The sequence below is a fragment of the Solea solea genome, chromosome 8, assembly GCF_958295425.1.
Source record: "Solea solea chromosome 8, fSolSol10.1, whole genome shotgun sequence".
NCBI lineage: Eukaryota > Metazoa > Chordata > Actinopteri > Pleuronectiformes > Soleidae > Solea > Solea solea.
Window position 1 is genome coordinate 14,130,154 of NC_081141.1, and position 26,481 is coordinate 14,156,634.

At 38.4% G+C, this 26,481-nt stretch overlaps 2 protein-coding genes across 2 annotated transcripts; both read left to right on the forward strand.

The window, feature by feature from the left end:
• Positions 1-1,012: 1,012 nt before the first annotated feature.
• plpp5 (phospholipid phosphatase 5) lies at positions 1,013-10,514 on the forward strand. The gene is made up of 8 exons (XM_058636851.1): positions 1,013-1,146; positions 3,393-3,533; positions 3,684-3,792; positions 4,464-4,554; positions 4,665-4,728; positions 5,766-5,890; positions 6,150-6,320; positions 7,175-10,514. Exons 2-8 carry the CDS (start codon positions 3,463-3,465, stop codon positions 7,342-7,344), a joined length of 801 nt encoding a protein of 266 aa, XP_058492834.1. The 5' UTR covers positions 1,013-1,146; positions 3,393-3,462; the 3' UTR covers positions 7,345-10,514.
• Positions 10,515-11,424: 910 nt separating this feature from the next.
• On the forward strand, positions 11,425-19,466 carry cdc45 (CDC45 cell division cycle 45 homolog (S. cerevisiae)). Its single transcript, XM_058636254.1, has 18 exons — positions 11,425-11,596; positions 12,325-12,384; positions 12,525-12,617; positions 12,713-12,850; positions 13,387-13,536; positions 13,628-13,686; positions 13,768-13,816; positions 13,972-14,033; positions 14,122-14,172; positions 14,672-14,791; positions 15,230-15,361; positions 15,448-15,546; positions 15,676-15,831; positions 16,510-16,648; positions 17,241-17,324; positions 17,431-17,549; positions 17,994-18,070; positions 19,132-19,466. The coding sequence occupies exons 1-18, from the start codon at positions 11,546-11,548 to the stop codon at positions 19,194-19,196; spliced, it is 1,704 nt and encodes a 567-aa protein (XP_058492237.1). The 5' UTR covers positions 11,425-11,545; the 3' UTR covers positions 19,197-19,466.
• The last annotated feature ends 7,015 nt before the right edge of the window (positions 19,467-26,481 follow it).

Consider the following 26,481-nt stretch of genomic DNA (forward strand, 5'->3'; position numbering starts at 1 on the left):
TTTTTAATTTGTTTTGAGTTAAGAAAAAACACTGATTCAGATGGAGATTTTCCTTCTGGTTTAAGAGCCAGATTTGGTTTTTGCAAATGACACTTGAGTAAAAGTAAATACAGCTTAGCTACAGCTATTAGTAAACTGAGAAATCCAAACCTCCTCAGATGTGATAGTTTTAGAATGAGTAGTTTTTGCACACACACACACACACCAATTAGTGATTAGTGAATTTGTCCTCTGCATTTTGAATCTGTAGAACCCACCCCATTACACACCAGTGGTGAACACACACACAAGGCGGGCACAGGAGCAGTGGGCAACACTTATCTCTGCGCTCGCGGAGCAATGGGAGATTGGGTCCCTTGCTCAGGGGCACCCCAGCCCTTGGCCTGTCCCAAGATTGAACCAGCGACCTTCTAGTTATGAGCCCAATTCCTTTCCTCTTGGCCTTGGGATAGATGTATTTGTTGTCACACCTGTTAAGAAAAATTAAAAATCTAACTTTTAATAAATTAACCAAAAAGTATCTGATTACAAATTGTGATTTTGATGTTCAGTATATGTAAAACTCATTAAGTGTTTCAGTGTGGCGAGCAGATTAATCTAATTAAACATGAATACCAAAGGGATACTCTATGAAAACATTCAATCACATTACCTAAGGACGTTCACATGGGAGATGGTTGCTTTTACCTCCAGGTGGCTCCTCTTGTAACGTGACGTGGCTTCTTTCATCCATTTGTCAAGGCAGATAAAATGTATAATGATCTGGACGATCATATCCGGTTTATAAACGACTGCAGAGTTTTTATATCGATAGATAACATATGTGTATGCAAGTAGAAGTTTTATGATGCTACCTAAAAAGCCTACATTAATTCTAAGATTGTTGTTTTGTAGCGTGGACTTTGAGAGTATTTCGTCTTTTTACACTTAGAGGTTTAACTACCTCAGCTTTATTTTGAAAGTCCCACACCAGAAGTAGCTCTAGTGCCCAACGTTTAACTTCACGTGGTATCCTCGCCACTAGTCCCTGGTATGTTCCACTTCTTTCATCTGCCGCAGGAGCAGAGGATGCCCAGGCCTGGTTCGTGTTGAAGATTCACGTTGACTTGATGATGAAGAGATAGAAAAACCCACGGACGTTATAAGGTCAGTTAGTTTTTTTATTCTTTTGTTCATGGATAAAATGAGCCAGATGTTTGTTTGACAGATGTCGCTAACTAGCTTAGCTCAGCCCGCTAACATGTTGAGACTTAATTGTATTTAGCTCGTTTTCTCTTGTTTTTTTTTTCTTTTTAAGTATGTTTTGTATGGACTGACAAACGCCGTCAGGCTGCTGCATTCAGTCTTAGTATCATTATAAATTGATTAGATGTTATTGTTGAACATTGTAAATGTGTATCAAAGGAAGTGGAGGTGCAGCATTTTGGCCTTTGTGTCAGGTTTTAGTCAGGACAAATGATGTTGTTGTTATTACTGTTGAGACCTGGATCTGGATCTCAGGACTTAACGTATGTGTAGTAATGGCGTCCAAAGCGAAATCTTTTAAAAATACACATTTAAGGTTTATTATACGTTGTTGGAAATCTAACTAATTTCCTTGCTTTTGATTTCAATTTCCTGAATAATTCACTAGTCATTTCAGCTCAAGTGGTCTCTTGAGGTCTGCGGATTAGGGGTAAAGAGGAGCTCAAAAACTACTTTGTGGTGGGCTTTTTGTCAAGAGCAGGAAAAGCAAGTTTTGTGGTAATATTCGTGTATTAAGAGCAAACTTACAAGCCTTGATATAGCTCCTCTTGGTAAGAATTTGAAGCAGAATCACTGAGAAGCCCTGCAGGTTAAAGTAAAAGGTCTTAAAATAGATGACTGGACAGTTGATGTTTCAATTGGTGAAAGGGTGTGGATGTCATCTGTGGGAAAAAAATGTTCACAGCAAACATTTGACATGTCATGGTGGCTCTGCTCAATCTTAGTCATTAGGGCAATGTGACATGCTCCCTGAACCTGAGGCAGCTAAATGGAACTCAGCCTTCATTAAATATACAACAGTTAGTTCTGACCAAGACAGAGGCGTTCTATGTGCTGATCCATCCATCTTTATCCTCATGAGGGACATAGGGTGAAATGTGGGGCACACCCTGTACTCCCCATCACAGGGCCACAAACAACCATCCACTCTCACACATACGGTTTAGAGTGTCTCCATTGTCCCAATTTTAAAGTTGTTGGACTGTGGGAGGAAAACGGAGAAAATCTGTGCACATGCGGATAGGGAAAGGGCATGTAGTACGGGCCTTGTTCTGACCGGGTCGCAAACCCCGATCTTCTTGTTGCCCATGTTGAGTATAATAGCACTGGGACTAAGTGTTGTATCACTCCCCTTCACAGGTGTTCATAATAACCAATAATTACACTGACTGTCTGTCTTTTTAATTGCACTGTTTTTTGGATTACTTACAGTCTTTAAGTTTCAGCGTCTCGCCTATTTTTTAATGCAATCTCAGCAAATAATATACAGAGAAAAGATCACTTGAAATCGATACTGACATTCCACCAGGAATATTTCAAACCTGTTCATGTAACATGACACCTACATTAGCATTAGTGTATAGGCTTAACCTAAATACAGGAAAAACAAATTCCTTTTTTTAAACTAATACACACAAATTAATGACATGCAACAGTCCCCGTTTTTTTAAATAATAAGTACTGGAAACACAAATAAATGTGCATGAATAAAAGTAGGGGACAGAACCCTTGTACCAGCACTGCCTCTCATTTTGATATATCACTGAATCTGATCATTTTACACCTGTGATTTTCCTACTGCACCCTTTCAAAATGTCTTCTCAGTCTCTGAGCTCTGCTGATGGATACGTTGACATTTTCTGTGACGTTGGAATTAGCTCTAAGGAGTATTGTGAGGGGTGAAACCTCACATATAGACTTAAGAGTAGACAGGTGTGTCTCTTTCCAAATCATGTTGTAATCAGTTGAATTTACCACAGGTGGACTCAAATGAAGGTGGAGACGGATGTCAAAGATAATCTAGACAAATGGGAGCTGAGTTAAATTTTAACAGTCATAGCAAATAGTTTTAATACTCAAAATTGTTTACTTTATCCATTTTCAGTATGCAGTTTTGTTTTTTTTGCAGTTTTTTTGAGACAACCGGTTATATAGTTTAACATGAGGGTGGCTTAACTTTGTTAAAATAGAGAGCAGCTGTTTCTACTTTAATGGACAGCAGCAAATAAAATGATGAACAAATGTTGTACCTGTACACCCTCTGTTTTGTTTACCAAATTAGCAGGAAGCTTCTCACTATGCAGTTGCACTTTCCTCATGTTTAAAAGGAGTCAAAGCTCACACTAATCTCTGTTGTATTTTTTTAGTCCCAGTGAACATATAAGGAGGAGGAGTGAGGATGTTTGCTGTTGACTGAAGTCCACTTCAAGAAACAAAATGAAGGAGAGGCTGCTTCGTGGTTTCCTCTCGGAAATTTCCATCCGAATGGCATTGTTAGTGGTGTTTCTGTAAGTACTTTCAAGAGGTCTGTCATAATTGCATGTGCTAAATTGCTTAATGGACCAATTAACCTGAGATACCTGAAAATCAGTGTGGGGCTTTATTTAAATTCTCATTTAATACACATCAATGTAACCCAATGTTTGTGCTACACTTAGTGTGACGGAACAGCTTCCTCCTTTCTACCGTGAGATCCAGCCAGAGGAGATGTGGTTGTATAAATTCCATCGTGTGGAGAGAGACCATGTACCCACCTCTCTCATGTTTGTAAGTGATATATCTCAGATGTTTTTGCTGTTAAAATTGTATTAAATGAATTCCTCAGTTCACGTTATCATTACACAAAGTTCATTCTAACCTAAAGTCAACATACAATGACAGTACAAAACAGGTTTGCATTTGCAGTTCCATGCTACTATCGAGACTGAGCCTTTTTAGGAATAAACTATACTGCTTTCGCCATCTTGTTAGTCTCTCTGAGGAAATGTCTGGGGGGATGGCCTGCAGTGCTGCACAACTATAAACTACAGAATAATTTAATCACCCTGCTCTATTTGAAATCCACCTTTTTCTTTAAAATGTCAGTGTTTCATAAAGTACCACAGAATTTTTGTCTTGAATAAATCCTTTATTTCAGTAAAGGATTTTTAAGTACTGCTCATCAGGAACATACCTTTTGGATGATTTCTGGTTGACGGTCTTAAGTATAAACAAAGCTTTAGGGTACAGTAACACTTCATTTATTTATTGGAATTCATTTCACTCTGAGCTCATAGTCTTCATTCACCATCTCTTGTTAAACTCAGTTTTGTGATGTCCATCCATATACATCTGTCAAATTCTCATGAATCTGATTTTTAAAATTTTCAATATTTGTAGAAGTCCCTTCACAATTTTCACAAATACTTACTTGCTCATCTGTTTTTTGTGTGCATTAGAGTATGGCAGTTTTCACGCCACTGATTGTAATCCTGGCTTTTGCCTTCATGAAGAAGTCAGAGCCAGGAGATCTTAAAGAAGCCTCGCTGGGTAAGGAACCGACTGCTGCGTATGAATAATGAAAATAATAGCAATTTGTCATCTAGCTTTTTAAGGTGACTTTTCTTCATTGTTCTGTTCTGTTTCCCTCTGTCTTCCAGCTGTAACTCTGACTCTGGTGCTAAATGGAGTTTTCACCAACATCATCAAACTCGCTGTAGGCAGGTAAACGGCTCGCTCATATATGTGATCATTATTCTGTGCTTAGATTTCTTGCACTATTGTGCAGCAACATTAGATAACATTAGTGTAAAATGTTTAATAGCACTTTACCTGAAAACTTGTCATTTACCATGACACAATGGTTGTAGCTTTATGCAACTTAAGATGGAACAATATGAAAGAAGGGTTAGGGTTAGTGTTGTTTAATAATGTTTAATTATCTATATGTTTATGCACTGTGAAGACACTTTGAGACACAATTGCTTTGAATGTGTAGCCTCGGATTTGCTTGTTGTTTGTGTTTAACAATAGTTTTGTCGTTTTCTATTAGCAGCATTTACTCAGGAGCAAAACATGATCTTTAACTTTATGACATTTTATCATGATAATTATTGATATTGACTGATTTTAAACTTTTTTCCCTGTTTTATTGTGATAGAGTTTGTGGCCATATTGCCATGAGAGTAGAAAAGTAAGCACAGAAGTGTGATTGGTGATTACAGCTGATAACAGTTGAGGCATGGCCATTTTGTCTGGGTAGTAGTTGCTGTGCACACACCAGACAGGTTCCTGTGGTTTACACTCTATTGACAGTTAGTGAAACAGAAATGCGTTGAAGCGGTCAAACTGGAACTGAACAATATATAATTCAAGCATTATCATTGAAATGTGTGCATCTGTAGAAGTCAATATTATCTAGGGTCAAATAGGCTGCAGCTAACTATTTATTATTTTCATATTTGATTGTTTGGTCCATAAAATGTCAGAAAAAGTTGAATATGTTGATCAGTGTCCCCCAAACCTCGAAATGATGTTCTCAAATGACTTGTTTTGTCCACAAACCAAATTGATACGAAGCAAAAAAACAGAACAATTTCACATGAAGAGATCACATGAAGAGATCATTTTGTGTGTAGAATGATTTAGGCTTGGGATTCAAGTCTGCTGGCGATTCCACTGCATTCAACATGGCAGGCCATAATGTGTTTTGGTGTTACACTGGAAGAAATCCTCTGTGCTTCCCTCTTTCTCTTCCTCAGGCCACGGCCAGACTTCTTCTACCGCTGCTTCCCAGATGGTCAGATGAACCTGGAGCTGCGCTGCACCGGTGACCCAGATACTGTTATCGAGGGCAGGAAGAGCTTTCCCAGTGGGCATTCTTCCTGTAAGAGCGGCTTTTGTTTGCCATTATGTCTTTAAAGCTTGTCATCAGTAGGTACCAACAAAAGCACACACACATTTAAAGGGAGGTCACAAGGCGTCACAAAATAAAAGTATGTAAGTGTGTTTTGACCTCCAGGCGCTTATGTTATTGTATAAGAAAGACGACATTGCACATTAACATCAAAACCGTCTCTCCATCTTTACTCCCGGCTCATCTCATTTGTTGTTTTGTCTCTCTTTCTCTCTCTCTTCGATCCCAGTCGCTTTTGCAGGTCTGGGTTTCACAGCTATGTACATCGCAGGAAAGCTGCGCTGCTTCAATTCAGTAGGCCAAGGCAAAGCATGGCGGCTATGTGCCTTCCTTATCCCTTTGCTTATCGCAGCTGTGATCGCCCTCTCCAGAACCTGTGACTACAAACACCACTGGCAAGGTAAAAGCTGAAGCTAATGCAGCACAACATGCTGTCGACATTTATATTACATTATATTTTTGACCAAATATCACATGCTGGTTTAGATGGTTGGCTTACATTTTCAAAACAGTTTTCAATCAAAAAGCCCCAAGGAGTGTTTCCACTCTATTATCAAATGTAATTTTGTTCATACTTGAACTCTGCCGCACAGGACAAAAATACAAAGTACAGCACATTATTTCTTGATTAAGAACAGAAAAATTAGTTTTAGTGGTTGAATGTTATGCTTCATACATTTTTGACTTCTTAGAAAAGCCCAGTGAACCAGCTCAAATTTGTATAAGAAGGTGAATTCAGTTTATTTGCGATATAGTTTTTGAATGATTTCTAAAAGATTTAGATGTGAATAACTATTTCATCATTTTCACTGGTCTGGAATGCGGGGCCATTAGCATTTTCAAACGTACCTGTTTAGTTGGCTCCAAAACGCCAGGGTAGTGGTGGTAGTACTGTTGTACTTAAAGTTCAGTTCAATGACCTGCCAACCTAGTCTGATAATCAGTCTAATTTTCCTTTTTTTTTACCCTAGTTTTTCCAGTAAGTATAAACCCAGACTAAAGATTATTTATAGCTATGGGCTTATATCATCCCATATTATCTATCCATCATCTAAGTCTTAACTTTCATAGTTCTGCTTTTGTGACAAGTGAAATACATTCGCTTGGAATCTCATAAAAGTAAAATATTCTCACATAATATTCTATCTTTACGCATGAGCAGAATATGTGAGAGAACAGCGTCCATCGCTGTGGAATGAAACTCGCCATAACTGCAGCTCCTGTCTTCTCTCTCTCTCGCTCTCCTTGATATAGATGTATTGGTGGGTTCTCTGCTGGGCCTCGTCTTTGCCTGGTTGTGTTACAGGCAACACTACCCTCCCCTGCAGGACCCTGACTGCCACAGACCGCTGCGTCACAGAAAGACTGTTCCTGCTGCACAGGAACGCAAGTTGGCCAACTCCAACTACATCCTTCCCATGTAATAGAAATGTAACTGGGAAATACTCTTTACTTGTGTGATTTATACTGGAATACATGGTAGTCATTCTTATTCTGGTTTTTAACACCCTTACGGCTGGGCAGTATATCACTATTTATTGTTTATCATGGATCATTGTAGAGGTCTAATGTAAGGTGGAACACAGTTTGTTCTCTGATATGAAATTGCAAACATTTGTCTCTCAGGTGGTTTTTGAAACACTTCAGTTGCGGAAAGTAATAACTCTTGTGTGATGGACTTCACCTGACCACCTAAAGTGTTTATTTCTAAACCCTGAAATGATGTCATTATGTTTCTGGACGTTGTCATTAGTGGACGTCTCCAGATTGTCCTGACATTGTTTTTTTTTGTCCATTTGGCCCAGCCCCACATACGCTGTTAATTGTGCCTGTGTTCACATGACTTTTAATACTCACAACAGCTGAGCAGCTCAACTACATAACCACCGACTGCACGCTAATATTCGACTGCCCATCAAGCTCAGGCTCAGCTGCTGTGACACAGTTTCTCCTGTAGGGACACTATTTTGTACTTTTTAACTAAGCAGGGTTAAAGTTTATGAGAAAATGCCTATATACAATATTTAACTTTCTGTGAATGGTCTTTCTCATTATTCTTTACTATATGGGGAAAAAAATATCAGGAGGAAAGTTCAGATATTAACTTGCTGATTCAGTTTTCAACTGAATCTAATGATCTTGGCTCAGGCACAGTACAACAGTTCAAATCAGTTGACATTGATCAGTATTTCTGAAATGTCATAACAATTGATAACCGTAGAGGCAATTCTTCAATCGGAGGTAAAACATTCAAAATTGTGTTCACACAATGCATAAACTTATTGTATCTATTTTGTATTTATTATCTGTTTTCTATTGCTATTGGTTTTTTTCCCCTCTTGTGTCTCCCAGCCTTCTATCATGTGATCTTTAATAGAAACAGTTCAACAAGAGACTGGGAAAAATAACAATAAAAAGAGACAATGTTGGGTCTCTGTAAACATCAGACCAGCCACATCTCTGTCTGTGGGTCTGTGGATAACTATAGAGAAGATAAGCTGAGAGATGACAGCGAGCACACGCAGATTTATTCTGCCATTACAGTTCACATCTCAGTGTTACATACATACACACACACACACACACACTGTCACACAGGAGCCAGCTATGGTTTTTGAAGAGGACAGTGTGATGTGATTAAAAGCACCAGATTAACTTATTGTCATCACCTTATGGTTAGTTGATTATTCAGAAAGAAAGATCTGTGGTTTATCATGAAAATATTTATCTTGTCACCATATTGTCACTTCACCTGTCTGGAAAGTGAATGAAAAATAGCTCTGTCCATACTGCATCTGTTTTCTCCCTTTTTTAATGCTTTAAATCTCTGTCTTCCTGTAGTATATGTTGATGATTTATGTTCACAGAACACAAAACCAGTTTTGTTTTTTGCTGACATCTGAGAAAGGGATTTTAGAAGCCCGGTCCTCAATATAATACCCTGCTCATCTTGCAGCATCTGTAGTGCTGCAGTACTTAAATTCACTCTTGTGTTCCTTGGTCAGCTCATCTGAAGTAAGATCATTCTCCAGTGGTGTGAGAGATGATGTGCACAAGTGTTATTATTTTGTTTCCATCATCACAGTGGAACCAGATCTTTCAGATGAACCTGAGTTGGGTCAGACTGTGACTTCTCCAGGTGATGGTGCTAGTCTCCCAGTGCTTTTGCTGGTTTGGATTTCTATGCTGTTTAATATGGGATGTTTTGGTGATTTATTATTTTTTCTTTGATTGTTTCCCTCAATTTCCATTTAATATATTTGGTCTCTGCTTAAATCATGTAAGAAAAAAAGTTCACTTTTTTATGCAGTTCCATATATAAAAGAACCAAACCTTGTGTTTTTGTTTGCTTGGGGAATCAGTGACTGACCAAACGTGGCAGAAAGTTACATGAATTTGTGCCTTTAATTATTTGCTTTATGGCTCTTTGTTAATGAATGATACATAGACTACATGTAACAATGTATGATCTCTGTCATCGTTACCTTTGATTTATGGCTTTAGTTTTTGAATTGTTTTACAGTGTATAGGATTCACTTGTTAAGATAATACCTGGTATTTAAATGTAGCTTGTTGCCTCTTTTTACCTCAGAAAAAAAGCATATGTCATTACCTTCCATAAATGTCATTGTAAATGTGAAGAATTTTGTTTGTTTTATTTACAACTGAGGGACTAAACAGTGGGAGTGAAACCTCACTTTTTACTGACTTTTGAGACTATATCTTAATTTACTTGGACGGTCTAACAGGCATTTATGGGATGATGTACACGTCTGCTGGGTGTTATTTGGGGGCATGTTGGAGTTTACTTGAATTTTTGCAATGTGTTTGTTTACAGTAAATGTGATTTTCATTCCATGAAAATGGTGAACATATTTGTTGTGCATGGGCACATGGGATTTCAGGGGAAATTTCAGACTAAAAAAACATCTTGCATGTTTCACAGTCACATATTTTCCTACGTTACTATCTGTATGGCCAAATTTCCGCCTACTTTAATTTATTGTATGTTCTTTTTTTATCATGTGTGGTCTTCAGATCTGCAGTTGTGACAAGGGATTATATGAACATCTACTCATTTGTGTTTTAATGACACTCCAGTGATATTTTCTAGGACCATACAGCAGCTGCTCATGCTGATCCTGATTGTACTGTACATGTTGTGTTGCTTTAAATAGATATTTTGGTGGCACAAAATGATGTTTTGTAAATAATCTTGCACTCTGTTTATTACACCTGTCACCTGTTCTGAAAACACATTTTGTAGTGTAGGAGAATGCAATGAAAAGGGAGCAAAGAAAACCATGATACAACAACAAAAATGTTTGTATTGGTCAAATCTTGAAGTGTCTTGGTTTGCAGCAATTTAATTTGTGCAGGAAAGTTGCCTTTTCTAATGTATTTGTAATACTGTGTGTTTTGACTGTCTCTATTCATGTATGATCATGAAATTGTTTTAGTAAGGATACTAGGTCATTTTTAATAAGCGGAATGTTAGATCAAAAGCATCTCTTCTCATGCACCCCTGCACTCAGTTAATCCATATTGAATCTCCTGACACTGATTAAACTGGACATTATTGTGGAATGGACAATATTATTGTCGTAATCTATGAAAATCGTGAATGCAACATCAAAATGTGTATTTTTTTTTTCTAATGTAGATTTTTGTATCTAATCTATACCTCTGCATTGTTGGGAATGCAATACTTTTGGATAAATATGAAATCCTTTTCAGTTCAAGGTAATTAAATGCAATTATCCAAATTATCATTGATTTTTATTATCATTCTTATAATTTACATTTCACTTTCTTAAAAAAAGCTAATGAAGACTATGTAACTAAGATATAAGTGGCACATTAGAGCTCAAAAAAGTCAACATTTCCATTAACATCAAAAACATGTCAGTGTGGCACTCATCACATTACATTTAAGTAGTTAAGGTGTTTTTTTTTCTTCTCATCACAGATACTGCATGTAAACAGACAACATGAGGCTTGTACATGCCTCTTTAAGCATGTTGCATCTTTGCTGTGCTCATATTTCCCAAATTGAATGCATTTGAAACTGAAGACAATTAAGAAAACTAGGGGGGAAGTGAATTTAAGCACTGCAATTAATACACAATATGAATGATATCCACCCAACACTTTTTTAAGACTGAGTTTAACTGCGAAGTGCATAATTGTGTGCTTTGTGGAATAGAAATTAGACATTTGTAACACCTTGTGTGAATCAGTGTAAAGTGTTTGGAATTAAGTTAATCATTGAAATTTTTATGTTTAAATTGCCAATTTATTGATGTACATTTATGTTTGATTTAAGTATTTTCTTAATGTTTCACATTGCATACAAGCTAAGGCCGACAGCACCTGGCTTGTTTGTTGAAGATACGTTTAAATAAAGTTAATTTAAAATGTGTATCCAACGTGATGACGTACGGTTAGGCGTGTGACGTAAAGGGCTTTCCTCTCCGGTGATTGGTTCGATGTGACGTATAGATTTTGGCGCCACATTTCTGCAGCAGAAAGCGCTCCGCTCCTGACAACAAACAAAAATAAGTCCCACTTCATGTCGCTGTAGTGTTTTGTAAGCGGGTTTGTCCCTTCACACACGGTTTTAATATGTTCGTCACGGATATCAGAAAGGAGTTTTATGAAGTCGTTGCCAACCAGGTGAGTTTGCGCTACTCTTAATATTATGTTAGCTAAAGCGTAAACCGTCACTGTTGTTAACTCAGAACTCTTAAGAGACCGATTTTCGTTTTCTGCTCCTTTTTACTTTTGTGAACGGCTTAGTCAAAGTGTCCGTGCTGTCTTGAAGGTGTTAATTACTGCTTATTATTTCACATGTAGACCATATCAAACGAGGCCCAGATTAAAATACAGGTCTAGGTTACATAAACCAAGAAACTGGTTAGTTCGATTAGTTGGGCCGAATTGCTCTTATTCTAGAAGGCACAGACTTCTGAACAGGTGTCAGTATCTTCTCTTTTTAAAGTCTGTTTTCTGAAAGTCTGATGAAGAAGTAGGTCCGTCATGGTGACATGGGTCAAGAATGACTGAGCTGTCATGGCTTGTTTTGTCTTGTTTCCTAACATTTTTTTATTATTATTTTGACTTGACTTTTATGGTTTATTTTGGTATGTTTTTCTTGGAAAAAATAATGATAATTATGCAATAATAAAAAATAGTGATGTACGATATTATCGGACGATATCGGTATCGGCATAAATGTATTAGTATGGATTGATATGGATATTGGCAAACATGCTAAGATCCTCCAATATGACTAATGACTAAAATGGTAGGCTAAATAAGCTGCTGTCATTTTTAAAGTTTGGCATTGGACTTTTTATTTTCATACAGTTTTTGCTAATTCTTTGACTTGATTCTGTTCTCAGAGAGTTGCACTCCTGGTTGCATCAGACATAGACGCACTCTGTGCCTGTAAGATATTACAGGTAAGATATGTTCTGCTACTGCGCTGATCATTTGTTGCACTAACAATCAGCTCACTGGTTTCAGATTCACTGTTTGTGTCTTTACTTGTCAGCGAGAGTCCAATAGTCAGTTATTGCTGAATCTTATTGTCTTTTTCCAGGCGCTCTTTCACTGTGACCAGGTCCAGTACACACTTGTTCCAGTTTCAGGCTGGCAGGACCTTGGCACTGCCTTTCTTGAACACAAAGAGCAGGTATGGTCATATTATACCTCAGGTGAGGTCACAGTAGACCTGCAGAGCTTTTCCACACGGCCTTACTGAACTTGTTGTACTGTGTTGTGTTTTAGTTCCAATACTTTGTTCTCATCAACTGTGGGGCAAATGTTGACCTTCTTGAGATGCTGCAGCCAGATGATGACTCCATCTTCTTCATCTGTGACACTCACCGGCCTGTAGATGTGGTTAATGTCTACAATGACACCCAGGTGATGGAAAATGAAAATTTTGCCTTTCAAATCGTTTAGGGCTGTGTATTGGCAGGACTTTGGCAATATAATACATGTCGGTGATATTTTCTTTTCTATAGTCTATTTTAAGAATAATACCCATAGTAAAAATAACAGTGTTGTCTAGAGGAATGGAATTAGAGGGAGAGACTCAAATGGCCAACAGCTTGCTGCCAGTCATCAAAGGCTATTATACAAAGAATATTATAATATAGAATAATAATATCAAGAATATTTCCATGTATCACATATCAGTACAGTGCTTCAAAGTATCAGTACCATATCACATCATTAAATATTATGATATTGTAATGTATCAATACAATCTTACACTCCAGCTTTTGATTCTGCTCCATCCATTTGTTCTGACTTGTTTAGGTCTTGGTTAAGTGTTTGTTTTTTTTAGCTTTAGGTTTTGATCAACATCAAATTGTAGCACTTCTCAGTGGTAACTGCTGCTGTGTGTACACATCTGGAATGTACCTCTGTAAATACTCCAATCCTCTCACCCACAGATAAAGCTACTCATCAAACAAGATGATGACCTTGGCGTGCCTTTGTATGATGATATTTTCCGAGATGATGAAGACAATGAAGAAGGTGACTCTGGAAATGAGAGTGATGGAGGCTCAGAGCCCTCTGGCAAAAGGAGGAGATTTGATGAGGTGCGCAGTAAATATGATGAATAAATGCTCCTCAAATTAATCTGTTAAGACTTCACTGTGATGTCTGTGTCATTTGGTCATGTAACTACAGGGGGCAGTTGAGAGGAGAATTGAAAGACAGCGAGCAAAGAGGGAGTGGGAAGCAAGAAGGTGAAATGTTTTTAAGGCGATGTAGAAATTGTTCTGTATTACAGTTCCTTAATTGATTCTAACGTCTGGTTTATTTTGCAGGAGGGAGATTTTATTTGATTATGAGCAGTATGAATATCACGGGACTTCTGTGAGTAGAATTCATTTTTTGCTTTGAATAGTAATCTAAATCACTTTGATAATCTTCAGAGAAATATCATATTATAATTTTTATATCTATATCCAGATGCTTGTTTGCTATGTTCTATTAATTCTAAATTACAATTGTTTTTATGTCCTTGTTAGGCTGCAATGATGTTTTTTGAGCTTGCATGGGTGTTGACTAAAGACACCAAGGACATGCTCTGGTAAGAGTTTTTTTTTTGAATGGAACAACCATGGTTTAAAGCACAGTGCACATACAGACTTTTTAGATGTAGTTTCTTCTTTTTGCAGGTGGGCAATCATTGGGCTGACGGACCAGTGGGTTCATGATAAAATCACACAGTAAGAACAACTGTATTTGAAAACTAAACTTTAATTAGTTAAAATAAAAGGGGAACTTTGGCCACAGTCATTCATTATTATTTACAAGACAAACTCACACTTAGTAGAGAGGATGAAGTGGCAGGAGAACCAGTCTGGCATGCTCCTCCTCATCTGTGGCATCAGCAAGGCATTTTCTCCCCGAGAACTGCTGCTCACTGGATGATTTTTTTTTACAACCATTCTCTGAAACCCTACAGATAGTTGTGTGTGGAAAACTGAGTAGATTAGCAGTTTCTAAAATACTCAGACAGTCCAACAACTATGCCACATTGAAAGTCATCTTTCTGATGCTCAGTTTGAACTTCAGCAGGTCGTCTTGACAATGTGTCTAAATGCATTGAGTTGTTGTCGTGTGATTGGCTGATCAGATAGAGTTAACAATCACTTGAACACTAAATGTTTGCATCGAGTTGTTTACCTGCCCTGAATTAGTATTGTTTGCCTTTTTTTTGATTAGTATGAAGTACATCACAGACATCGCCACAATGCAGCGACATGTTTCCCGGCATAACCACCGAAATGAGGATGAGGAGAACTCGCTGTCCATTGACTGCATGAGGATTTCCTTTGAATATGAGTATCCTTAATTCACTTGACATACTGTTTATGTGGGGAAAGTCACTGCAGTAGTCCTGTAACAATTAGTTAGTTAATTATTTAGGAATTGATTACTTACATTTTTTTGTTATTATTATTATTATTATTATTATTATTTAAAAAAAAAGAAATCTGTCTCTGAAATGTGAATATTTTCCGGGTTATTTGCTCAGTATATCAAATAAATTATTAAAACTCAACAGTTTTGGTATGTGGGCAAAACAAGACATTTGAGAACATTGTTTTGGGAAACTTCTGACATTTTAACAACAATTTCAGCAACTAATCCAAGAAAATAAATTGATTAATCAATTGTGAAAATAATCTCTCTTCACTGCAGATTTTGCTTGCAGCTCGTTGCTCTGTTTTGTTTTCTTGTTATTTTCCTCTCTGTGTTTTCCTTGACCTTCATCTTCAGCCTTCGCCTGAGCCTCTACCAACACTGGACTCTGTATGACAGCATTTGTAATTCATGTTACACGTCTTGCAATTTCAAACTTTGGACATTGAATGGGCAAAAGAAACTCCAGGAGTTCCTTGCTGACATGGGGTAAGTTCCAATAAATCTGTGTTAACATTAAAAGTTTATCAACAGACCTAGTTCTTGCTAATACTTGCTGATGCTGCATGTGACAGGCTGCCCCTGAAACAAGTGCGACAGAAATTCAATTCCATGGACATGTCGATCAAAGAGAACCTGAAGGATGTCATTGAAGAATCCTCTAATAAATATGGGTAGGGTTTTAAAAAAGACTTGGATATGCATACTGATGTTATTTTGTCCTTTGTATAGGATTCGTATAAATCCCAAAGTTTTGTCAAACAAACCAGAAATGATTTGTCTTTGCTTCCCCTCTTTATCAGTATGAAAGATATTCGTGTCCAGACATTTGGGGTTCACTTTGGCTTCAAGAATCGTTTCCTGGCCAGTGACATGGTACATGCCTGCACTGCTTTGTTGGAGAGCACAGAGAAAGATGACAGCGACAGCTTCATCAGTGCTCTTGACTCTCTTTCCAGGTTTGTAGAAGAAACTCACACTGGGAAGCAGATTTGGGCTGATGAGGACAAACGTTTATTCTTGATAAGTGTAATGCAGAAATATTTTCAGTCAAATAGAAAATAATACTATTACTATACTGTATAGACCTATTAGGACTGTCGGTTTTCTCCAAAAAATTACTTTCAAATTAATTTATAATAACTCCAGTACCTGTTTGTCAATCCAAACAACCTAATTTCTGATATAATTTGATAGAAACAGTCTGTCAACTTGATTGGAATCGTGTGTGGCTCTCTTTCAGTTACATTATTACCCACTGGTTTGTTAAGTTTATCTTGTAGGTTTATCTGGCTTTTCTTAAGATGTGGGGGCTGGCGTCTCACATGTTTTCTCCGCGTGGCTGCCCTGAGCGCCAGGGAAAGTGCTCCAAGTCTACTAGTGGTCATGTGACACTGAATCCTTGAATCCTTGAATCCTTGAAGCTAAATGCAGTGGCCAGTTAAAGTGTATGGATCAAACACTTGGACAAACCAGAAACAGAAAAATGGGAATGGAGTGGGAAGAAACACACAAAGCTACACCTTTAGTGAAGTGCTGATGAATGACCTCAGCTGATGTCTGCTCTCGTATACAAATGCTAACTGTAATACTGCACATTTACAAAAGAATTAAAGAAAATATGTCTCTCACTGCAGGAGTAACCTTGATCATCTACACTCTGGCATTGACCTGGCTAAGAAGAAGCTGATGGCTGTCCAGCAGACTGTAGCCACCTGCATCTGCACCAACCTCATCCTGTCACAGGGACCTTTCCTCTACTGCTACCTCATGGAGGTACGAGTGTGTGTCTGACTCAACCTGTTCATACCTGATACTGACATAAGCTTCAACTGATCCAATCACAAGTAGACTGCTTTAAAGGTCCTGTGTGTAACATTTAGGAGGATTTTACCTGCTGAAATTGGATATTATATCATTATTCTTTCATGCAAGTGTACAACTGCATGAAAATAAAATAATTTGTTGTTAATATGTACTTTACGCAAGGCTCTTGCTTTATGGAGGACGCCAACTTGGACCTTCATGACTACGACATGCGTTTAATGTTTTGATACAATAGCTTACTACGCAAACAAATAAGTACAGCATCCTCTCCTGTGTGCACAGGCCACCATAGTTTAGTCTCACCATTAGATGTCACTAATTCTACTGCACTACAACGCCGGTTTAAGTGCAGGAACATTCAGGACATGTCTTATCACCAGTTGTGAACAGGTGTAATTAGAGTTGCCCTCCTGTGATCAGTTCTGTCAGAACGGATTCTAAAACCAGGTCTAAACAAGGTCATTGACACACGTGTGTGTGTGTGTGGCAGTGTATTAGCAGGACGTCCTGCTCACATTATCTTCTGTTGTTTCACACGTAGGGAACTCCTGATGTGAGACTCTTTTCTAAACCTGTGGCCTTGACTCTGCTCTGCAAGTACCTCCTGAAGGCTTACGTCCAATCTGTGAGTTTCTGCTGGCTCTTCAAATATAATGAGAAGGTTGTAGACTGAAGTCTCATTGCTGTCTGTCCACTCCATCACTCTTGATGTGTTTTTTTTTTGTTTTAAGACGAGGAATAAACGCTGCAAACTGCTTCCGCTCATCATGGCTGCTCCCAAGGACGTGGAGAAGGGCACCGTCATTGTTGTGGGAATCCCACCAGAGTCTGAGACGTCTGACAAAAAGAAGTAAGACTTCTTAATGGAAAAACGTGGAGCTGAACTGTTTGATCACACGTCGTTCAACGTTAAGTTACCTGCATGAAGCTCAGAAACATTGTTCGTGCTCTGTAGTGAAATATCTGTGGTCTGGTTCCATGTTTCTAGCAGGATAATCCAAACTGTTTTAAGTTGTCGTGGCTATACTAAAACATTTTAATGTTCATCACTACAGTCATTTTGATTATTGCGATGAGTAACCAGTTTACCACAGTGCAAGAAGGCTTGGTCCAATTGCCATTCTTGTTTTTACCAGGACCTGTAGACTTTATTATCTTTGAGAACAAAGAAAAAAACAAGACCTCCACATTTGACTCCAATATTTGCCTAGAAAGTCATTCAACAATTAATCAATCTTCTTTAGTCGCTGGCCTTCCTTCTCCTTTTCACAACCCTTCTCGTTTTCTTCGTTAGTTTCTTCGGCCGAGCGTTTGAGAAAGCAGCAGAGAGCACCAGCTCCCGAACTCTTCATGACCACTTTGACACGTCAAGTAAGTCACTTTATTTATTTCTCATTTTCTTTGTCATATAGACAGTGACTGCTGGTCTTAGAAAGTCTACAAGGTTTTTTTGTGTGTGTGTATTGCCTCACTTATTACAAGCTTTCAGTGGACTTAAGTTATTCAACCGCTTTATCCTCCATACGAGAGTCAGCTGGGAGGGTGAAAGGTGGGGTACACCCTGGATTAGGTCGCCAGTTCATCACAGGGCCACATAGAGACAAACAACCATCCACTCTCACACTTTAGAGTGTCTAATTTATCTAATCCCCGAATCTGCATTTTGGGCTGTGGGAGGAAACCAGAGAACCTGAAGAAAACCTACACGCACACACAGGGACAACATGCAAACTCCATGCAGAAAGGTTCTTGTTCCAATTTATACAGTTGCAGTTATTGATGTTTTGTTTAGCTGCATCAGACTGTTGTGAATTCATTTTATTTGTTTATTTTTTGCATTGACTTTTCAAATGAGTGAGAGCATTTGTGCGTGTGTGAAACCATGAAAAGCGAAATATTTTTTACTTTTTAAAGACTAAAATGACAATTGATCATAGTATTGATATAATATGATGTTCAGGCGATTGATTATGAAAAAGTTACTAATGGATTTTTTTGTCAGTTTATCAGCTAATAGATCGTTGTTGTGGTGACATTGTAGCTAAGATGCTGGTCTGTTTTTCCAGTGCCTGACTTACTAACAAACACACTAATGACAAATGTAAATTCACTGTAGTATTGTAGTAGTTCACTGGAGTAGACACTAGGTGGCAGCCTTGTTTTGTAATTTACCATTCACCTTTTATTCATCCAGATTTGAAGCAGTCAGGTGTGACACTGTACAGCAAGTAGTTTACACAGCATGTGTAGTGAAATAAGATGCCAGCATTTGTACACTTTTCCACCTCAACCATTTGCCTTTAGTTCTCTGGATTTCCAGATTTGTGACATTGGTTCAAATAAAATGTCCCTATTCAAAGCTCTTTGCTGGTCGGGAGGTTTGCTCACATTATCTTAATGTGCTTTCCTTGTGCTTGTTTTCCCCGCTGCAGTAATCGAATTAAAGACCGAGGATAGAAGCAAGTTTCTGGACGCTCTCATCACCCTCCTGTCATGAGAAACTCTGAGGAACGTGAGTCGAGCGACTGAGTCCAAGTTCTGTGTCACTATTCTGAAATGAACTGACGTGAACACGTGCAGCATCAACAATTCAAGAACCTCTTGTTGTTTTGGTTTTAATCAGTTTGTGTAAATTGTACAGTCTCTTTTTTTATTGTGTGTAATTTTAAGTTTTGCTTCTAAATCCATGTTTTATTCATGTCTGTTCATTTAATCCACAACCAACTTGATTTTAAATATCTTTAATAAATCATAATAAATGACTTAATTGTTTGTTTTCCAATAGTGTGTTTATTTGTTTATTATTGAGCCTGCAGATCATTTGTATTTTACAGATTCCGTTCACTAAGTTTTTAGTTTGACATTAATCTCTGTTTATATCATCACATGCACTTAAAGTGAACAGCTAACACTTTATTTTCCACCTCCATGATTTTTTTAAAGGTTTCCAGTTCTCAGTGAGTTTATGGAAAAGTCAGTTTAAATCATAGGAACTAACCTGTTCTATGTTTGTTTAAATATTCCAAACACACGAATGGCGCACAAAGTAAAGTAAGTGTGTAAGTAAGTGTGTTTGTCCTCACTTAGTATTTAGAAACAATAGAACTACGTTGTACTTTTAATCATTATCAAATCATGGAGTGTTTTTCCTACGTATTTGCTGTTATGCGAGTACACGTTTAATCATGTGCTGATCGGTTGTACATGTGGTTTTGAGATTTCTTAAATGACAATTTAGTTGCGTTTATCTTCAGTGGAACTTTACTTGACGTCACTAAAGGTTTAAGACAATACAATGTATAATTTTCACATACTCCTCTCTTAAATATGAACCTGTCATATTATTGTACATGGTGATGCATGCTTTCAGTAATCAGTTTCTCAATCTATCGGGAGCCTTTGATTTGCTTACCGTTCATGCAAAGTACTGTATGTACATCTAACACAAATTTCTACCGTTAACTGTGGGAAGGCTGGCTGATTTCTTCCTTCATTTGAGGTTCATATCAAAGGAAAAAATTTAATATATAAATTTAATGGTCATTTATTAGCTTTGATCTATGGGTCAAGCCACTATTGTTATGTGCTGAAAAACTACAGAGACCTTCATTTAGTGCCAGGTCTTTGTTTGAAAGATCTGGCAGTGTATTTACTGTTGGCAGCCATCATACCCAACAGGAGCAAATAAAGTAATCCACACTTATTAGTCTTTTTATCTTGATCCAATCTTTTGTTTCACTCGGGCGCAACTTGTGGTTCCACTCGTAAACATCTGCCCTATAGTGATCTGCTGCTGAGGTGCGTCTCATTTGCGTGAGTTTCTGTAAAAAAACATTTCCATTTTAATGAGCCGAGCATCTCCTGAGGTCAGACTGAACCTGGACCCTGGAACCACATTAAAAAAAAAAAGTAGGCCAGGTCTACTTGTGGTGATTTGCTCCTGGCTCAAAGACTGAGTGGATAGGTGGTGGCTGCTGAGCAGGTCTCTGAGGGCTACTTCAAATCCTTATCACTCCTGGACCAGGATGAGATCATGACCTTCAGAGTGAAGGGTGTTTTTTACAGGAAATTGGACTGGTGTGGGAGCAGTAGGACTGAACGTGCCATGATCTACGTCGTGCTGTAGCAGGGATTTTTCCGTTCTTTTTTGCCGTTGTCAGGGAGGGACTGTGTACTGTTGCCACTTATTTAAGTGTAAAAGTATATTATGTTTTGTGTGAGAAGATCTACATCCATTCAGAATATACAGCACAAACAATCCTACAGTTTTCCCAAGGGAACAAAGAGCCTGTTTATGTCTGGAGACATTAATCATGTGGTCATTAACAAATCTTCAGCCTCCGTTTCCTCTTTTATCGTCTTCTCTTGGGGTTTTTTCTTTCCAGGAAAGCGTGGGTTGACCATATTTAGCGTGCAGAGAAGATCTCACTTAAGCATCGAAAGCTCCTCTGGAGCATTTGATCTTCGTCACCGCATCCAATTTTCTTGGTGGTACAGTAGTGCAGTGGTTAGCCCTGGTGTCTCATGGCAAGAAAATTCAATTAGACTGCCCGTTTGACCGGAACATTTCTGTGTAGAGTTTGTACATTAACATGATGTTGCATTATGAGCCAAGTGTTTAGCTTAGAGGCCATTTAGAGTCCAAAGACTGCACATTGGCTTTAGTTCAGACTGTAAATTGATCAGCTCCGTCTCCTCCTGGCTGTGAGCCTCAAAGCATGAGCAGTTTTGAAAATGGCAGGTGTTCTTAAGATATAACATATTGAGACTAGCTGAACTACAACTTGAACCTAGAAAATGAAAAGCATACAAGACTCAGTTTTAGGATTTACTAATAAATCCAACAACATGAATAACATACAGAAAAAATTTAACTGAATTTCCCAAAATTGCAGCGTGAGGGACCATTAAAAGTCATTTATGACATGTTAAATGTCTGTATCACAAATAAAATCAGCAATCAGCAGTATATGAAGTATATAAAGATATTTAAGCTGCTGCTCGCACCAGAACTGCTGAAGCTGCGGAGGAACTGAGCCCAGGCAGTTTTGTCTCCTAACACTTGTGAAACTGACTTTTGAATTTGAACATTACAACTCCTAAATGGATATTGGAGAGATTTTATTTTTTTCTCCAACAAAAACATCAATACAAAATCTACGTTTTCATCTGAGGGAACACAGAGAGAGCATCAGTGCTGCTGCTGCTGCTGCTGCTGCTGCTCCACTGCTCCTGTTCCGAACATCACTTGGCCTCTTCCCCTTGTCCATCAATCATTTTGCTCTCCATCCCCCATCTTGCACCTCTGGTGAAATGGGGCCACTGCCCTTTCCATTGCTCTGCATCTGAGGAATGTACCATGCAAAACACACACAGAGGGAGACATGCCCTCGGAGGCAAAGCCCGTGTGCAGAGCTGAAATTTGAAGGCCTCACACTCCAGCAGTCATGTTGTCTCAGCAGTGGCCAAATGCTCAGTGAAGTATTATGAGAGGGTGATGTTGATGTGGAGCTGAGAGAGTATGCTTTTATTTTTGTGAATATATGAAAAAAAAATCTTTCATATTTCTGTATGACATTGTGTTATAAAACATTTATATACTGTATATAAAAAAGTGTAAGTGTGAAAATGATGCCACAGTATAGTGACTCTGCAACGTCAATAATAGTGTTAATAATTTTTAAAGAATAGTTATTTTCATTATTAGTTTTTACTTATTTGTTGATGAATTCAATATAAAGTCAAGAAAAACCTTCTTTGAAAGAAATTCAAAGAACTTTATTTGTCCCCAGAGGCAATCTAAGGCACATTGTGCACATTTACAAGAGTCAAACATAAGATGGCTTTTTTGAAAGAATAAAAAATATATAAATACAGTATAAGAACCACAAACTGTATGTGCATAGATGCACGTTGCAATGCAGATTAAATGGAGACAACATGGAAAGTAGATGTGAAGAAGAAGTTAGTGCAATGACTGGAAATAAAATAGATTAAAAAAAAAAAAAAAGATTTATTACATTTCCAGAGAGTTTGTCACGCTTGACATTTCTATTGTTCCCAGCGTCTTGTAGAACATGCCTCGGTTCCTGGGCTTTTCTTCCTCACCGCAGACATTTTGACCGGTCACAGTAGGGAAAGCATCAGTAGAAGTAATCAAATGAATAATGGCTGAATTCCGTTCACCTTGCTCAGTTAAAGGGTGCGTGTTTTGCTCTCGGTCCTGCTGTCCTGACATGAACTTCACAGAGCCATTGTTAATGTTATCAGTAACACCTGCCACCATGAGAAAGGCCACATTCTGTCCCTCCATGTGATCTCACGCTGACTTCAATGTTGCAGGACTCCACGCTCCTCTTGCCTCATATATATATGTGTGTATATATATATATATATATATGTATATATATATATATATATATATATATATATATATATACACATAGGCCGATGCAAACAGTTACAGGCATAGTTGTGCAGATATATGTCAGTTGCAGCCGAATTATCTGCAGACAGCAGAGTATTTATCTTAATGTTCCTTTAGGGGGCAATTGAAGCACAAGTGCGTCTGCACATAAACAGTGTCTCCATTAAAATATGTCAAGGATGGGTAAGGTTAAAGCACAAGTGCATTCTTTGAACGTCCCTGTTACTGTTCGCCACTCTGACGGCCTCCTGTGCATTGCTGATGGTTGCAGCTAAAACCCCTCAGAGAACATTAATGGGATCATTAATATTCTTTAAGTGAGAGATCTTTGTGTTTGGCCAATAATGTTTGTGCTAAGGTTAAAAATACCTCACAGTCATTTTTTTCATCCTTTAGACCAGAAAGTCATCCTGTCCATTGAATAAATGTCTTTCACCCTGTCCATCCACTGATTGAGACTCTTTTTTACAGGCCATTAGTAAGATTGTATCCCAAAGTCTTTCCTATACTAAGACATATGTTACCCCAGAAAGATGTCCAGAAGATATGGGAATGGTCTGAACTCAAATTGTTCCTGTGATTTGAATATTTTGCTTTTAATAAGTGGTGTAATGAAGAATCGGATCAAATGTTTCCAACCAAATAGTGTTTAGTTTTCTTCGTCCCACTAATGTATCCCGTGCTGTTCTCATTCTGTTTCTGGAGAACCTGATATATTATTTTGGAAAACATCTGTATTTTCATTCAATCTCAGTCTGTTATCAAACACAGCTCCCAAATATTTGAAACAATTCACGTGAATTAGTGTCATAGATATATCTCTGTGTTTTTGTTTCATGTGAACGATCTGTTCAGTTATCATTTTTGTTTTCATCCTTTTTGTCCCTATCTTCAATGATCTCCACACAGGCTTAGTTATAATAGAAAGTCAAAGAACCACAGCTGACTGATTCTGTCTGTCTCTTCATGCTGTGAAAGGATAACCACACACACCAAACATCCCATCCAACTTCAGTTTATGTCACGCCCACCGTCGTCAAAAAAAACACAGTCATCTGTGCGTCAAGCCTTCTGTCGGCTCACAGTCAGCCTTAATGATGACTAACCCCTGTGACCTTTAACCTCTGGAGCCCTCTCACAGTTGGGATGTTATTCCCTGAATCGGAGTCTCTTCTCTTTCTTTGTTTTTAAGTTCGCTCTGGCAAAAGAGATTAGTTAATCCTGGATAGAATGAGTGGATTTGATACAGAATTATGTTACTTGACTCAGAGTCAGTGGAAAAAGTAGTGTCATTGATGCAGTAATCTTGTTTCATTTTTATTTCATTTCTGTGTATGTATGTACTGTATGTCTGAGTGACAGTGCCTCTGACTGGCAGTCTCTCTCTCTCTCTCTGTCTCTCTCTGTCTCTCTGCCGTTCCCTCTGGTGTGCAGGAGCTGACATGCATCTCCATCAAGCTCAGCCTACAAATCCCTGTTTCTCCACTCACTGAGGAGATTTCTCAGACTTGAGAAATCTCCTTTGTTTGAACATTTATTCTGTGTTTTTTGGACTCCCTGCTGACCCCTGTTCTCCTCTGTTTCCAGTTACAGACCTGGCCCCTGTCGCCACTCAGTGTTCTAAACTGAACACCGAAATGTGCCATGTTGTCACTTTGAGGTTTTGGGAAAGGGTTCTAACATTTTATGGACCAACAACTGCTCCATTATTCAAGATATCAACAGATTATTCAAATAAGTAATGAGAGTAATTATAATACAGACCTAATTAAGACACAAGCTAATATCTAAAGGTCTACATAATACTGGATATGCTTATGTACTGTGTCAAACACTGACAATTCCCTGACTTACAATAAGGCATGTATTTATAAATATAAATTATGATTAATTGTTGATTTGCAGTTAAGTAAATCATTATGTGTGCATGTGCAAATTCTGGCGTGTGTGTGTGTGTGTGTGTGTGTGTGTGTGTGTGTGTGTGCATGTCTTAAGTAGGCCGTGTGAACCAATTGTCAAGCAAACCTGTCTTTGTGAGGACATTTTGACTGGTCCACACAACTTTAACGGGCTTTTTGAGGATTGTTAAGGTTAGGGTAAGGGTTAGGGTGAGGGTAGGGGGCCTAGGGAATGCATTATGTCTATGAGTGTCCACACAAAGAATCCAAAACCAGCATGTGTGTGTGTGTGTGTGTGTGTGTGCACATGCATATTAGATAGTCTGTTTTCTCAGCCCCTGATTGCTCCAACATCCAATCCAACATTAGTGTGGGAGTCTAAATGACCACGAGAGGCCAAAGCTAAAAGCAGCACCACCACCTGTAAAAACACACGTGCAGGGCTCCTTCACTGATTACAAATATGGAGAATAAATGCTGCTGTGGTTTACAGCTGCAACCCTCCATGTTGGAGAAGTTGGGGTTTCTTTGTCCGTTGTTCATTCTAACCATGCCAAATCAGAAATGTCTCTCGATCCCACCAAAACATTCCTCATGCTGCTCGGCTCTCCCTTTATCTCAGCAGAGGGTTATCATCCACTTATTTGTTTGGTTCCACCTAACCTCTGTGTTCTTGTACGTGTCACTTTGTGAGGACCAAGAATGGCACAAACCATACGGAGTGAGGACACTTTGTCTGGTCCTCACGTCTTTAAAAGGATTTTCAAGGGTTAAGACCTGGTTTTAGGGTTAGGGTTAGAATTGGGTTTAGGTTAGGGTTAGGCATTTAGATGTAATGATGGTCAAAGTTAGGATAAGAGGCTAGGGAATGCATTATGTCAGTCATGTTATGTAGACTTCTGCATACCAAATCCATTCTCCTCTGACGTCCTGGATACTGCTGCTCATATAACATTCTCTGTCAAGATAAATGTATTTTTGGGTGAAAGTCAATGTTGATCAACTGTCTTTACCTTTATTCATCATTCTGTTACCCAGGTTGTCTGTCAGCAGGTTGTCTTGACCATGTCTACATGCTTAAGTGCAGTGAGTTGCTTCCATGTGATTGGCTTATTTACACTAGATATTTGCCTTAACAAGCTGTTGAACCTAATAAAGTGGTCACTGTGTATATAAACAAGTCAATACATGCTCATACAGCATATACAGTATGCACTCATACACTCATGCTGCCCATTGCCAAGAGGAAAGGAATTGGGCTGCTCCTGCACCCAGCTTGTGTGTGTGTGTGTATGTGTGTTTTCACTACTGGTGTGTCAAAAGGATGGCATGTGGCACTATCACTAATCAGTGTGTGTTCAAAAATGCCTAAATCTAATCTCAATCTCAGGCATGAAACGAGTTGAGACTCCTGCTTCAGCTTCTTTTTCTCTCATATTTGGAGATGGAGCCGTCAC